This window comes from Rhinoraja longicauda, chromosome 1 (assembly GCF_053455715.1).
Source record: "Rhinoraja longicauda isolate Sanriku21f chromosome 1, sRhiLon1.1, whole genome shotgun sequence".
Taxonomy (NCBI): domain Eukaryota; kingdom Metazoa; phylum Chordata; class Chondrichthyes; order Rajiformes; family Arhynchobatidae; genus Rhinoraja; species Rhinoraja longicauda.
Genome location: NC_135953.1, coordinates 98131425 through 98146051, shown reverse-complemented (window position 1 = coordinate 98146051; position 14627 = coordinate 98131425). Strand labels below are relative to the sequence as shown.

At 46.0% G+C, this 14627-nt stretch overlaps 1 protein-coding gene across 1 annotated transcript in view; it reads left to right on the top strand.

Annotated features, from left to right (window-relative positions):
* Nucleotides 1-14627, top strand: part of LOC144595595 (bone morphogenetic protein receptor type-1B) — a 369976-nt gene that overhangs the window by 316620 nt on the left and 38729 nt on the right. Inside the window, exons 5-6 of the mRNA XM_078403165.1 lie at nt 11985-12144; nt 13004-13106. Of these exons, the coding sequence (XP_078259291.1) occupies nt 11985-12144; nt 13004-13106 (263 nt within the window). The remainder of the gene's footprint in view (nt 1-11984; nt 12145-13003; nt 13107-14627) is intronic.

The following is a 14627-nucleotide window of genomic DNA, read 5'->3' as shown; positions in this document are numbered from 1 at the left end:
AGAGAGAGAGAGAGAGAGAGAGAGAGAGCGAGAGAGAGAGAGAGAGAGAGAGAGAGAGAGAGAGAGAGAGAGAGAGAGAGAGAGAGAGAGAGAGAGAGAGAGAGAGAAGAGAGAGAGAGAGAGAGAGAGAGAGAGAGAGAGAGAGAGAGAGAGAGAGAGAGAGAGAGAGAGAGAGAGAGAGAGAGAGAGAGAAAGAGAAAGAGAGAAATGGAGCAGATAGAAACATAGAAACATAGAAAATAGGTGCAGGAGGAGGCCATTTGGCCCTTTGAGCCAGCACCGCCTTCATTGTGATCATGGCTGATCATCTTCAACCAGTAACCTGTGCCTGCCTTCTCCCCATATCCCTTGATTCCACTAGCCCCAAGAGCTCTATCTAACTGGGCAAACAGGAACAGCTTAGATGGGTTGATATGGATGAGTTGGGCCGAAGGGCCTGTTTCTGTGCTCTGTGACTGTATGACGATATGAATTTGTCATGTTTAGGGAAACAGAGCAATGGTGATTACAGCACCAACAGGTTCTTGAATGACTGCTATTAAAAACTGTAATTGAACCTTTGAGTGCTTGGGATGCCTTGACTCTCTCAATTTATGTTCTGCTTCAAACCAAATTAGTTGTGTTCGACATTCTGTGGCAATTCCCTAATCCTTTGCTCAACAAATGAAAAATCCTTCCCAGGGTTAGCTGTGCCCTCTTGTCTCCCCGCTCCCTCAGAGTCACTCTTTACACCTAATCTACCAATTTGCCAGGCGGACTGGAGTAAATGTCTTGCCTGCCTGAAATCAAAGGCGCTCTGACGGAGTGCCGCGTCAGCAGCTGTATCGCATTAGTCGGACGGCCATGTGTGCTGGGCCCTCTCTCCACACGGCCAGGGGACGGCCCGCAGGTGCGGGATTAACCCCGTGTTTTGTCGACAGGATCTGAAGCAACTCTGTGCTCTCTCACAGCCCTGCCATCTGAGAGCACAGATGGATTGCCTGACAAATGGCAAATGAGAGGAACATGTGTGGGCTTAAATATCCTAACACCACCCCCGACCCTTCCAGTGGCGTTTTTTTTTAAAGCTAGGCAGGCACTTTAAAGATGCCTTCTAATAACTGTAGTGTGAAATGCATCATGCACATAGATTCAGTCATAGAGTCATATGGCATAGAGTCATATGGCAGAGTCATAAACATGCCCGTTGGTCCAACTCGACCATGCCGATCATGATTAGTTTAGTTTGGTTTATTGTCACGTGTGCCAAGGTACAGTGAAAAGCTTTTGATGCGTGCTAACCAGTCACAGATGAGTTAGTCAAAGACTATACTGGTCAAAGAATATACACGATTATAATCGAGTTGTCCACAGTGTACATGAAAAAGGGAATAACGTTTAGTGGATAATAACGTAAAGTCCAAGGGTCTCCAGTGAGGTAGATCGTAGCACAGGATTGCTCTCTGGTTGTTGATAGGATGGTTCAGTTGCCTGGGTTAAGAACTGTGCATTCACCCTATCTATTCTCCTCATGATGTTATACACTTGCATAAGATCCTCATCCTCCTGCACTCTGAGGAATAATATCCTATGCTGCCCAACCTCTCCCTGTTTCTCAGTCCCTCGAATCCTGGCAACATCCTCGTAAATCTTCCTGGCACTCTTTTGAACTTAATGGCAAACAGTATGGAAGCAGATCCTTCAGCCCAACTTGTCCATGCTAAGCAAAATGTCCCATCTAAACTAGTCCATTTGCCCGCTTTGGCGCATATCCCTCAACACCTTTCCTATCCATGAATCTATCCAAGTGTCTTAAATGTACCTGCTTCAACTTTCAAGCTCGAAAGGGTTCAGAAAAGATTTACAAGGACGTTGCCAGGACTAGAGGGTTTGAGCTACAGGGAGAGATTGAGTAGGCTGGGTCTCTATTCCATGGAGCGTAGGAGGATGAGGGGAGATCTTATTGAGGTATACAAAACCATGAGAGGAATAGATCGGGTAGATGCACGGAGTCTTTTACTCAGAGTAGGGGAATCGAGGACCAGAGGACAGAAGTTCAAGGTGAAGGGGAAAAGATTTAATAGGAATCCAAGGGGTAACTTTTTCACACAGAGGGCGGTGGGTGTATGGAACAAGCTGCCAGAGGAGGTAGTTGAGGCTGGGACTATCCTATCATTTAAGAAACAGTTGGACACGTACATGGATAGGACAGGTTTGGAGGGATAGGGACCAAGCGTAGGCAAGTGGGACTAGTGTAGCTGCGACATTGTTGGCTGTTGTGGGCGAGTTGGGCCGAAGGGCCTGTTTCCACACTGTATGACTGTGACTCTAACTACCTCCTCTGGCAGCTCACTCATATACCCACCACACTCTGTGTGAAAAGGTTGTCTCTCGTATACGATTAAATATACTACCACCTCCATCACCAAATGAGAGTTTATACTCTAGAGACACAGCACAGAAACAGGTTCTTTAACCCACTGAGTCTGTGTCAACCAGCGATCATACTGGCACTATTCCACACACTAGGAACAATTTACAATTTTACCAAAGCCAATTAGCCTACAATCATATACGTCTTTGGAGTGTGGAAGTAAACTGGAGCACCGGGAAAAAAAACACGCAGTCACAGGGAGAACGTTCAAACTCTGTCCAGCAACACCCATAGTCAGGATCGGACCCGGGTCTATGGCGCTTGTAAGGCAGCAACCTTATTGCTGCGCCACTGTGCCGCCCTTTCATAATTGAAGTCTTTTTTAGGCACTTTAAAGATGCCTTCTTATAACTGTGGTATGAAATGTATCATGCAGATGGTGTTTCTCTTACAGGAAGTCAATACTGTTGAATATATTTTGACTCAGTTAACAAACTGGAACAAATTCTTCATCAGTAACAAATGTTACTTGATCTATCGCTGAATAGTCCTTCTGATAAGACTTCTGGTTTGTTTTTGTCAATAACAGTCAATAGTTGTTGGTTCTGTGTGCAGCTGAGGCACGCTGTGTACTGCAGAATCTATCAAGGATGTCAAGCAATTAATTCACCCACATGGCCTTCATTAGTCAACACTACGCTTAGGCAGCCTGAGGCTTTTCATTAACTAACCTCAATGATAATGGATAAAGGACTCTGCTTTTTTTCCCAAGTCACTAAACAGATCTCTCTATCCTTCCTTTTCAGTCTGAAGAATCATTCCTTCACTGCAATATTTTGAAGGGTTTGAAGTGAGTGGACAGATAATGTTTCGAGTCGGGATCCTTCTTAAGACTGAAGATGGATCCTGTCCTGAAGCGTCACCTGTCCTTTCCCTCCACAGATGGTGCCCGACCTGTTGAGTTCCTCCAGCACCTTGTGTTTTGCTCAAGAATCCAGCATCGGCTGTTCCTTGTTTAGTTTAGTTTAGTTTATTATCACATGTACTGAGGCAGAGTGAAAAGTTTTTTTGTTGCGTGCTATCCAGTCAACGGAAAGACTATACATGATTACAATCAAGCCGTCCACTGAGTCCTGATACAGGATAAAGGGAATAACATTTAGTGCAAGATAAAATCCAGTAAAATCCGATAAAAGATAGTCCGATGATCTCCAATTAGGTAGATGGGAGGTCAGGACCGCCCTCTAGCTGGTGATAGGATGGTTCAGTTGCCTGATAGCAGCTGGGAAGAAACTATCCCTGAATCTGGAGGTGTGCATTTTCACACTTCTGTACCTCTTGGGAGAGGGGAGAAGAGGGTGTGACCAGGGTGGGACTGGTCCTCGATTATGCTGGTGGCCTTGCCAAGGTAGCTTGAAGTGTAGGTGGAGTCAATGTGTCTCCTTATTCTATAACCATCTGCCTGTAGCTCTGGATACCCTCAGGACGTGAGGCACTCTCTGAGCATCTTCCCTTTCCAAACCCAGTTGTGATTGAGGCAAAATGAATAATGTGTGGAAAGTAAGAAAGAGAAGTCTGATTTGGTAAGATAAAAAGAGAAGAGATGACTGATGCATTAATGTGCTGAGGATGTGCTGCCACACAGTGCCAAAGGCCTGGGATCTATCCTGACCTTGGGTACTGTCTGTGCGGAGTTTGCACGTTCTCTCTGTGACCGCGTGGGTTTCTTCTGAGTACTCCGGTTTCCTCATACATCTCAAAGATGTGCGGGTTTGTAGGTTGATAACCTCTGTAAATTCCCCCGAGTGTGTGTAAGGAGAGGATATGAAATGGGTTAACATTGAACTAGTATGAACGGGTGCTTGATGCTCTTCATGGACTGGGTGGGCTGAAGGGCCTGTTTTATTCAATATCTTTCAGTCAATCAATCAATTTAAACCAAGTTGGACTGATTGAGCTGTCTGTTTTTGGGCTGTACATTCTTTGTTGTTACACTTAATGCATTCATCAGTTGCTAGAGCATCATAAGTTATCATCAACAATAGGTGCCATTTATGCCTTACTGTAAGTTGGGTTAATGGGAATTATTTCCAGATGACTTTTATTTCGTATGTCGTCGTCCCCCCCCCTCCCCCAAGTGAAATATGCTTCATCAGTAGACACCACATTAGGATAACACAGCAGTAGAGCTGCTGCCTTTTGCCCGATGGATGGAGGGAGAAGGGGGAGTAGCCGGGGTGTGACTCATCCTTGATTATGCTGGTGGCCTTGCTGAGGCAGCATGAGGTGTAAATGGAGTAATTGGAAGGGAGGTTGGTTTGTGTGCTGGTCTGGGCTGCGTCCACAATTCCCTGCAATTTCTTGTGGTCTTGGATGGAGCTGTTCATAAACCGTGCTGTGTGAGTAGGATGCGAAACTGGAATAACTGAGAACTTGTGTGTGGGTGATCAATGGTTGGCATGGACTTGATGGGCTGAAGGTCCTATTTCCATGCTGTATCTCTGAACTAAACCAGAACATGCAATAACACAGAGTCTGAGAATGCAGCACATCCATGGAACAGCCTTAGCTTTTTCCTTTTAAAGAGATTTGGATCGTGGGAATGTTGACAACGGAAAATAAGCCAAGCGTTGTGAATCAAACAGGTTTTATTAACGAAACAGTGGTTGAACACACACGTGCTTAGTTAGGAGAACAGTTAGGTGCTTGTTGCTGTTGAGAGGAGCACCATGCTGAGCTGCTCATCTCCAACTGTCAACTGTCATGTCTAACTGTCAGCTGTCATCTCCCTGTCATGTGATCGTTCCAGTTCTGGTGACGAAGGTTCGATCAGTAAGTGGCTTGACCCCTAGATGGCGCCACACCACTGTGCTGACTATCACTTCACGTTGGAGACGTCAAGCTTTGCCGTCTTTCTCAGAGAAGGGTTGACCGAAACCATTGGTCCAACTTGGAAGTTGAGTTAGGAAGTTCTTCCCATTTATCTCTCAGTTGTTAACTGAATGGGTTGCCATTCATGAGTGGTTTGAGAGTGCCTTTTCATGGTTCAACCATCAAGCCAAGGATAAATGGGATATTGGTGGCAAGGACTATTAGCGTGAACTGCTCTGTTAGTTTCTAATCTTCTGGTCCAGAACGCGGTGTGCTTTATTAGGTACACCTCCAGGACTGCTGTGTTCTTTTTTTTCCTGGCATCTCACCTTCCGAAGGAGCAAGGAACATCCAACAGGCAAGATTATGCATGTGTCTCAATGTCAAGACACCTTTATGCTAGGGTGGTATGGTAGTAACGGAGTGAATGAATAGGACACGTAAATAAAGTTGGTGAAAAATGTGTGACAAGAATGATGTAGAATTAAATAAGGATTAATATCTAAAATTACATGAAAGTACTAAGTGAAGATATTAATATTGAAGAGTGCACCATTATTCTGATGGTAGAAACAAGGAACTACAGATGCTGGTTGATAGAAAGGGACGCAAAGTGCTGGAGTAAGTGCTGCTTCTCTGGAGAACATGGATAGGTGACATTTCGGATCAAGACCCTTCTTTAATTTATATTGAATCGGACTTTACTGGACTTTATTTTGCACTAAATAATAATAATAATAATATATTCCTTTATTTGTCCCACACCGGGGAAATTTATAGTGTTACAGCAGCAAAGTGGATAACAAGAGAGCAAGAGATCATTCATTATAAATAGAAGATACATAAATTGTCATCAGTTTTCCGTGTGTTCTTAGCTGTTATTGTTGACTCGTCTGCTGGGAGCAGTGCTGGTTATGCAGTCTCACAGCAGCAGGAAGGAAGGACCTCCTATATCTTGGGGTGAAGGAGTCCGTCACTGAAGGAGCTACTCAGTGCAGTGACAGTGTCCTGCATGGGGTGGGAGTCGTTGTCCAGCAGCGCTGTTAGCTTTGCCATCATCCTCCTCTCCCCCACCGCCTGCACTGAGTCGAGGGGGCAACCGAGGACAGAGCCGGCCTTCCTGACCAGCTTGTCGAGTCTCTTCCCTTCCGCCGCTGAGATGCTGCTGCTCCAGCAGACCACTCCTTAAAAAATGGCCGATGCAACCACCGTGTTGTAGAAGGTCCTTAGGAGTGCCCCCTGCACTCCAAAGGACCTGAGTCTCCTTAGCACATAAAGTCTGCTCTGGCCCTTTCTGTATAGTGCATCGGTGTTTTCAGTCCAGTCCAGTTTATTGTTGAGGTAGACACCCAGGTACTTATAGGAATCCACCCTCTCGATGTCCATTCCCTGGATGTTCACCGGTGTCGGGGGGACCTGGCTGCGCCTGCGGAAATCTACCACCATCTCCCTGGTTTTCCCCGCGTTGATCCGGAGACAGTTCCGCTGGCACCAGTCCACAAACTCCTTGATCAGTTCTCTGTACGCCCTGTCCTCATCGCCCGTCATGAGGCCGACGATGGCAGAGTCGTCAGAGAACTTCTGTAGATAGGAGTCTGCGGAGCTGTGCCTGAAGTCCGCAGTGTACAGGGTGAAGAAAAATGGAGCTAGCACTGTTCCCTGCGGAACCCCAGTGCTGCAGACCATCCTGTCCGAGACCAGGTCCTTTGTCCTCACATACTGTGGTCGGTTGGTGAGGTAATCCAGAATCCAGGATGTGAGGTGGTGATCCACTCCTGTGCGCTCCAGCTTGTCTCCCAGAAGCCCCGGCTGGATGGTGTTGAATGCATTGGAGAAATCAAAGAACATGATTCTCGCAGTGCAATCCGGCTTCTCCAGGTGTGAAAGAGCTCTGGTCCGTAGGTAGATGATGGCGTCATCCACCCCGATGCCGAGTGTCATAGCCTTTATCCTGTATCTCTGTACACTGTGGAAGGCTTGATAGTAATCTTGTATAGTCTTTTCACTGACTGAATAGAACACAACAAAAAGCTTTTCACTGTAACTCAGAACACCTGACAATGATAAATTAAACTAAACTAATGAAGGGTCTCAACCCAAAACGTCACCTATTCCTTTTCTCCAGAGCTGCTGCCTGACCCACTGAGTTATCCCAGCAATTTATGTTCTTTTTTATTACTCTAATAAATTGTTTACCTCACCAATAAAACCCTTGATCTACACCCTGAAGCATTACTTCATGATCGCAATTGAACTATCTCTACTTTAAAACCTAATTTTAAAAAAATTGTTATGGCAAGTGATTATGAATTATTTCATGTAAGATAATGGAGTCAAAAATTATTCCAGAAAGGTTCTCTAAGCACAACCTGAAGTAAATGACATTTGAATCAAAGTGTAATCAAAATGGGCAATGTTATTTTCAATTCGACATTTATTTAACGAGACTTGTGAATTAATGGTTTAACAAATGTGGCATCGTTCTCTCATTATTATTTATTTTCCACAGTTTGAAGACTTTCCCTGTACCACTGTAGATTGTAGGGCACTCTGATTAAATTATGATTTTAAGAATGAAAAAAAAATGTTCCTATTGATTAGAAACATAAAAAATAGGTGCAGAAGTAGGCCATTTGGCCCTTCAAGCCAGCATCATGGCTGATCATCCAAAATCAGTACCCCATTCCTGCTTTCTCCTCATATTCCTTGGATACCCCATATCAATTGCTCAAGTCTAACGAGTGGTCTGACTCCCAGACATGTTGTGCATTAGGAGAGGCACAGCTCACATTTTACTCCATTTTACTCCCATCAGTACACACGTTGTTTTCAAAGACTGTTACTGTGGAATATCACGGTCAGGTGTAAAATGTAAAGCAGCTCTTAAAATTTGGCAGCTTTAGCAGTGAGAGAGTTCCTATTTTGTGTGGAGGGGAGGGGGGACCTCAATATTTTCAAGTGTTTGGAAAAGTTAAGCAATTTTTTTGTGTGGGGGGACAAGTAGAGAATGCTCCTCTCATACTTTTGATGCTCAGGCCCTTTTAAGGAATCGTAGTGTAGAGTATTCCTTATTTAGCCTCAGAGTTTGTCACTTGCTGAGAGTTTCACCTCCACTGCAATTTTCAATTGCACTGAAGAATATTGCACAAAGCAAATCTGTCCAAGCCCATCAAGTTAAAAGAAAAATGTTTCATTTGAATCTGTACAAAACACTTAACAATCTCCTCCCCAGCAATTCCAAACAATCGTCCTGTCCCTTGAGACTTTACTTTAGCCTTTAGACTTTGGAGATGTAGCATGGAAACAGGCCCTTCGGCCCACTGAGTTCCCGCCGAACAGCGAACATTCCTTCTTCTCCTTGGGCAGAAGATACAGAAACTTGAAAGCCGCACCACCTGACTCAGGAACAGCTTCTTCCCCTCTGTTATCAGGCTTCTGAATGGTCCTTCCATAAGCTAGGGTACTGTCCGATTCACCTCTACCCCAATGTGGTCTATGGAACTGATGCGTTACAATGAGCTATATTCTACACTCTGTACCTTCTCTTTTGCTCTACTTATTGTACTGGAATTTAGCTTGATGGTATTTATGTATATTATCTAATTTGATAGGATAGGTTGCAAAACAAAGCTATTCACTCTACCTCAGTACACATGGCAATAATAAGCTTAAACCTTAAAGAACATAATATAATTGCTGAAAAAAAAGAACTGTAACCATCTTTCCCTCTCGTGTCTTCAGCATTTATATTTAGCAGAATTATCCTGTGGTTGGACTTGATGGGATACAGATATGAAAAATATGGAATAGGCACTTTATAGTTTTAAACAATCCCAAAAGTAGGCGGCACTGTGGCGCAGCGGTAGAGTTGCTGCCTTACAGCGCCATTCACCCGGGTTCAATCCTGACTACGGGTGCTGGATGTAAGGAGCTTGTCCGTTCTCCCTGTGACCGCTTGGGTTTTCTCCGGGTTCCTTCCACGTTCCAAAGACGCCCAGGTTTGTAGGTTAATTGGCTTGGGTAAAATTGTAAAAGCGTGTAGGGTAGTGCTAGTAAACGGGGTGATTGTTGGTCGGCAAAGGCTCGGTGAGCCGAGAGGGCCTGTTTCCACGCTGTATCTCGAAACTAAACAAAACTAAACGTAGAGGATCTCTCAGTGGAATTGACGGCATGTTTGGGCTAGCTGATGCCAATCAGCTGCTGGTCTGAAAGGCGTAATGAATGAATAGCTGCCTCCTTTTCACGGCGGAGGTGAGAGTGTAAACCGAGGCTTTCAAACACTGAAATGCTTTCAGCAACTGAAGATCAAATTCAACAAACCATGCCCTCCTGTCTGTGGTCAGAATTGCTTATCCTTGTTTCGTGAGAGCAATTAATTTGAAGCTGAGCAATGGATTTCTTTGCATGCCGTCCTAATGCACTGTTTACTGAGCAGATGTCAGAGACAATTTATCCGTGAAGTCTTTTGTCATCGAGCCTCATGTTCTGGCCAAGATTCAAGTTGCTGGCTATACTCTCCCGATGCCCAGTTTCAGTCTTTGATCATTACAATGGTTCAGTGGTTCTTTATCAGTTTAGTTTTCAGTATAGGAAAAAAAAACTGCAGATGCTGGTTTAAATCGAAGGTAGACACAAAATGCTGGAGTAACTCAGCGGGTCAGGCAGCATCTCAGGAGAGAAGGAATGTGTGACGTTTCGGGTCGAGATCCTTCTTCAGACTGATCAGTCTGAAGAAGGATCTCGACCCGAAACGTCACCCATTCCTTCTCTCCTGAGATGCTGCCTGACCCGCTGAGTTACTCCAGCATTTTGTGTCTACCTTAGTTTTTAGTATAGTATAGTTTAGTTTTCTGTCATGTGCTTAGTTTATTGTTAACGGGGCTCTTACTTTCTGTGCCCTCAGTGCTGGCTGTGGGAGGAGCCCCCGGGGCATAAGGTTGAAGGTGGCCGGGTGAGGAGAGGGACGGTAGTGTGCAGGACGTCCCGGACGGAGGCGAGCGCTGTAATGGGCCCTTAAAGCCAGCTGGGACTGTGAAAATGGTGCCAAAACCTGGCAACTCTTGCATATGGATTTAGTGGGCTGTTTCTATACATTCTGCATTAACCAGGGAGTGCATTTATGTGTGGCAATTATCTAACTGATCTTCATGCCAAAAAAGAATTACACAGTGCCTTGGTGCCAAGGCAAGTGTGGACACAGCCCAGACCATCGCACAAACCAACCTCCCTTCCATTGACCCAATCTACACCTCACGCTGCCTCGGCAAGGCCATCGGCATAATCAAGGACCAGCCTCACCCCGGTCACTCCCTCTTCTCCCTTCCCCCATCAGGCAAGATGTACAGAAGTATGAAAAAGCACACCTCCAGATTCAGGGACAGTTTATTCCCAGCTGTTATCAGGCAACTGAACCATCCTTTCACCAACTAGAGAGCGGTCCTGAACTTCCATCTACCTCATTGGAGACCTTTGGGCGATCTTTAGTTGGACTGCACTGGAAATATCTTGCACTAAACATTATTCCCTTTATCCTGTATCTGTACACTGTGGATGGCTTGATTGTAATCATGTATTGTCTTTTCTCTGATTGTAGCACACAACAAAAAAGCTTTTGAGCTGTACCTCAGTACACATGACAACAAACTTATCTAAACTTAACTAGTGTTGTGTAGTGTTCAGAAACCTGATGGCTGTTGGGAAGAAGCTGTTCTTGAGCCTGGTGGTCAGATTCCTGCACCTTCTTGCCAATGGTAGTAGTTAAGTGAGAGCGTGGCCAGAGGAGTGTGAGGCTTTGTTGATGATGGCTGCCGTTCCGAGGCAGTGCCTCATCTGCCAGAGGCAGAGTTTGAAGAAGGGTCTTGACTCCATGTTCTCCAGAGATGCTGCCTGACCCGCTGATTTACTTCAGCATTTTATGAACCTTTCCTCCTGTAGATCCCTTCGATGGTGCATTTTCTCACGGTCTGAGATCGTGCATCTGTTGGACTTGAGGGTCTGAACCACAGGGAGAGAGGTTGGGCCGGCTCGGACTTTACTCCTTGGAGTGAAAGAGGACGAGGGATGATCTTACATTGATATATGAGATCGCGAGGGGAATAGATAGGGTAGATGCACAGTCTTTTACCCAGAGTTGGCGGGACTGTCATATGTTGAAAGACTGGAGCGACTAGGTTTGTATACACTGGAATTTAGAAGGATGAGAGGGGATCTTATCGAAACGTATAAGATTATTAAGGGGTTGGACATGTTAGAGGCAGGAAACATGTTCCCAATGTTGGGGGAGTCCAGAACCAGGGGCCACAGTTTAAGAATAAGGGGTAGGCCATTTAGAACAGAGATGAGGAAAAACTTTTTTAGTCAGAGAGTTGTGAATCTGTGGAATTCTCTGCCTCAGAAGGCAGTGGAGGCCAATTCTCTGAATGCATTCAAGAGAGAGCTAGATAGAGCTCTTAAGGATAGTGGAATCAGGGGGTATGGGGAGAAAGCAGGAACGGGGTACTGATTGACAATGATCAGCCATGATCACATTGAATGGCGGTGCTGGCTCGAAGGGCTGAATGGCCTACTCCTGCACCTATTGTCTATTGTCTATAGTTCAGGGAATCCAGAACCAGAGGAAATCTTTTCAGCTTTTAACTTTACCTCGGTACACATGACAATAAACTAAACTAAACTAAACTACATTAAACCATTCTCTCAGGTGGCTGATACTCATCCCCACATTCTTTAACCCGGCCTCACCTCTGAACTCTTTTCACAGGTAACTGCTTGGACAACATGCTTCTACGAAGTACAGGCAAGCTGAGTGTGGAAAACAAGGGGGAGTATGGAGACAGCACTGTATCAACACCTCCTCAGAGAGATCTGTGGTGCCACTGCCACCACCATTGTCCTGAAGAGTCTGTGAATAACACCTGCAAGTAAGTTAGTGACAGAGTGGCGCAGCGGTCTCACATACCATCCGCATATAGTGAGATGTTGCCATAAGCCATGGGAGCAGAACTAGGCCATTCAGCCCATCAAGTCTACTCCGCCATTCAATCATGGCTGATCTGCTTTTCTTTCCCAACCCCATTCTCCTGCCTTCTTCCCGTAACCTTTGACACCCTTACACTGGCGCTGTACGGTAACAGCTCTACCGCTTGCCACACACGTCTTTGTGCACTGGTCACCCATTCTGTTTTCTCCAGAGATGCTGCCTCACCTGCTGAGTTACTCCAACTGGTTTTTTTTGCGTGATATATATAAACCACCATCTGCAGTTCTTTGTTTCGAATGCTTTAGTTTAGTTCAGTTTACAGATGCAGCATGGAAACAGGCTCTTCGGCCTACTGAATCCACGTCAATCATCGATCACCCGTTCACACTAGTTCTATGTTATCCCAGTTTCACATCCCACACACTCGGGGCAATTTACACAAGGAAATTAACCTACAAACCTGCACGTCTTTGGAATGTGGGAGGAAACCGGAGCACCCGGAGGAAACCCACGCGGTCTCAGGGAGAAAGTACAAACTCCATACAGACAGCACCCGTAGTCAGGATCGAACCCGAGTCTCTGGCGCTGTAAAACTGCATCGATTACCCATATACACCAATGCTGTTATCCCACTTTCTCATCCACTCCCTACACACTAGCGTGCAATTTTCAGAGGGCCGATTAACCTACAAACCCACATGTCTTTGGGATGTGTCTGTCTTCTAAACTGAATCCTCTCTGCCTAAGTTCTCTTTGTTGTCTGCGTCGGGTTTATTGCAATTGCATTTCTGTGTCCTCAGAACAGATGGCTACTGTTTCACCATCATGGAGGAAGGAGACTCTGGAGGGCACATCATCACCTCTGGATGTCTGGGCAAAGAGGGCTCGGACTTCCAGTGTCGGGTGAGTAGCCTCGGTGGGAGGGTTCTCCTGAAGTCTTTCGAAACGTTTCTTCCATAGTCAGGGTATCAAAAACAAAAGGGCATAAGTGGACTATCTTTGATCAGACTTTACTTGACATTATCTTGCACGAAGGGTGGCTCGGGGGCGCAGCAGTGGAGTTGTAGCCTTACAGCGCCAGAGACCCAGGTTCAATCTGTACGGAGTTTGCACGTTCTCCCTGTGACTGCGTGGGTTTCCTCCGGATGCTCCGGTTTTCCTCCCACACTCCAAAGACATGCAGGTTAATTGGCTTTGATAAAGATTGTAAATTGTCCCTAGTGTGTAAGATCGTGCTGGTATACAGGGTGATCGCTGGTAGGCGTGGATTTGGTGGGCCGAAGGGCCTGTTTCCGCGCTGAATCTCTAAACGAAAACTAAAGTAAACTAAGGAACTGCAGATGCTGGTTTATACCAAAGATAGATACAGTGTGCTGGAACGGGACAGGCAGCATCTCTGCAGAGAAGGAATGGGTGACGTTTCAGGTCAAGACCCTTCTTCAGGGTCAGAGAGAGGAGGAGAACTTCTTCAAAGTAGGCATACCGTGTGGAGATTTCGCAGTGGAGCAGCCTGAAGATGGGACTGCAGCTGAAATGTCACCCATTCCTTCTCTCCAGAGGTGCAGCCTGACCCGCTGAGTTACTCCAGTATTGTGCGTCTATCGTGCGGCACTGTGGCGCGGTGGCAGTAGAGTTGCTGCATTACAGCGAATGCAGCGCGGGAGACCCGGGTTTGATCCCGACTATGGGTGCTGTCTGTACGAAGTTTGTACGTTCTCCCCGTGACCTGCGTGGGTTTTCTCCGAGATCTTTGGTTTCCTCCCACACTCCAAAGACGTACAGGTTTGTAGGTTAATTGGCTTGGTAAATGTAAAAATTGTCCCAGGTGGGTATAGGATAGTGTTAATGTGCGGGGATCGTTGGTCGGCGCGGACCCGGTGGGCCGAAAGGGCCTGTTTCCGCGCTGTATCTCTAAACTATCTGCAGAACTCAGACCTGCAAGTGGGTCTTCAGGGCAGTCTCAGCTCTCAGCTGTGTAGTTACCATGTGACCAGCCAGCATCGCTCTTGTGCCCAGTGGCCGTAGCGGCTCTTTGCAGCAGTTAATCTTCAGGGCGTGCAGCGGTGTGGAACCACGCCCGGTGTAAACTAGTGGCAACAAAACACTATAAAACTCCCCTTTCACACGGGCAGGTGTAATCAATCTGATCCGCGCTGATTGGAGCCAGATTTCACACAGATCCGCTGACGCATAAATCACACAAGACTGAAGAGGAAGGATTTCAGCTCAGGGTTTTGACCTGTAATTGTGTGCATGTGTAATGAATGTGCTGAACCAACTTCACAGGGTGCAGGATCCCCTGTCGCTTGAACACCGCATCATTCCCCGCTGTGACGGATGTGCTAAACTGTACAGACCACCCGACGGCAGAATTGTTAGCGGAGGTCATTTATTGACATTTCTTCAGGACAATTTGGCGTTTTA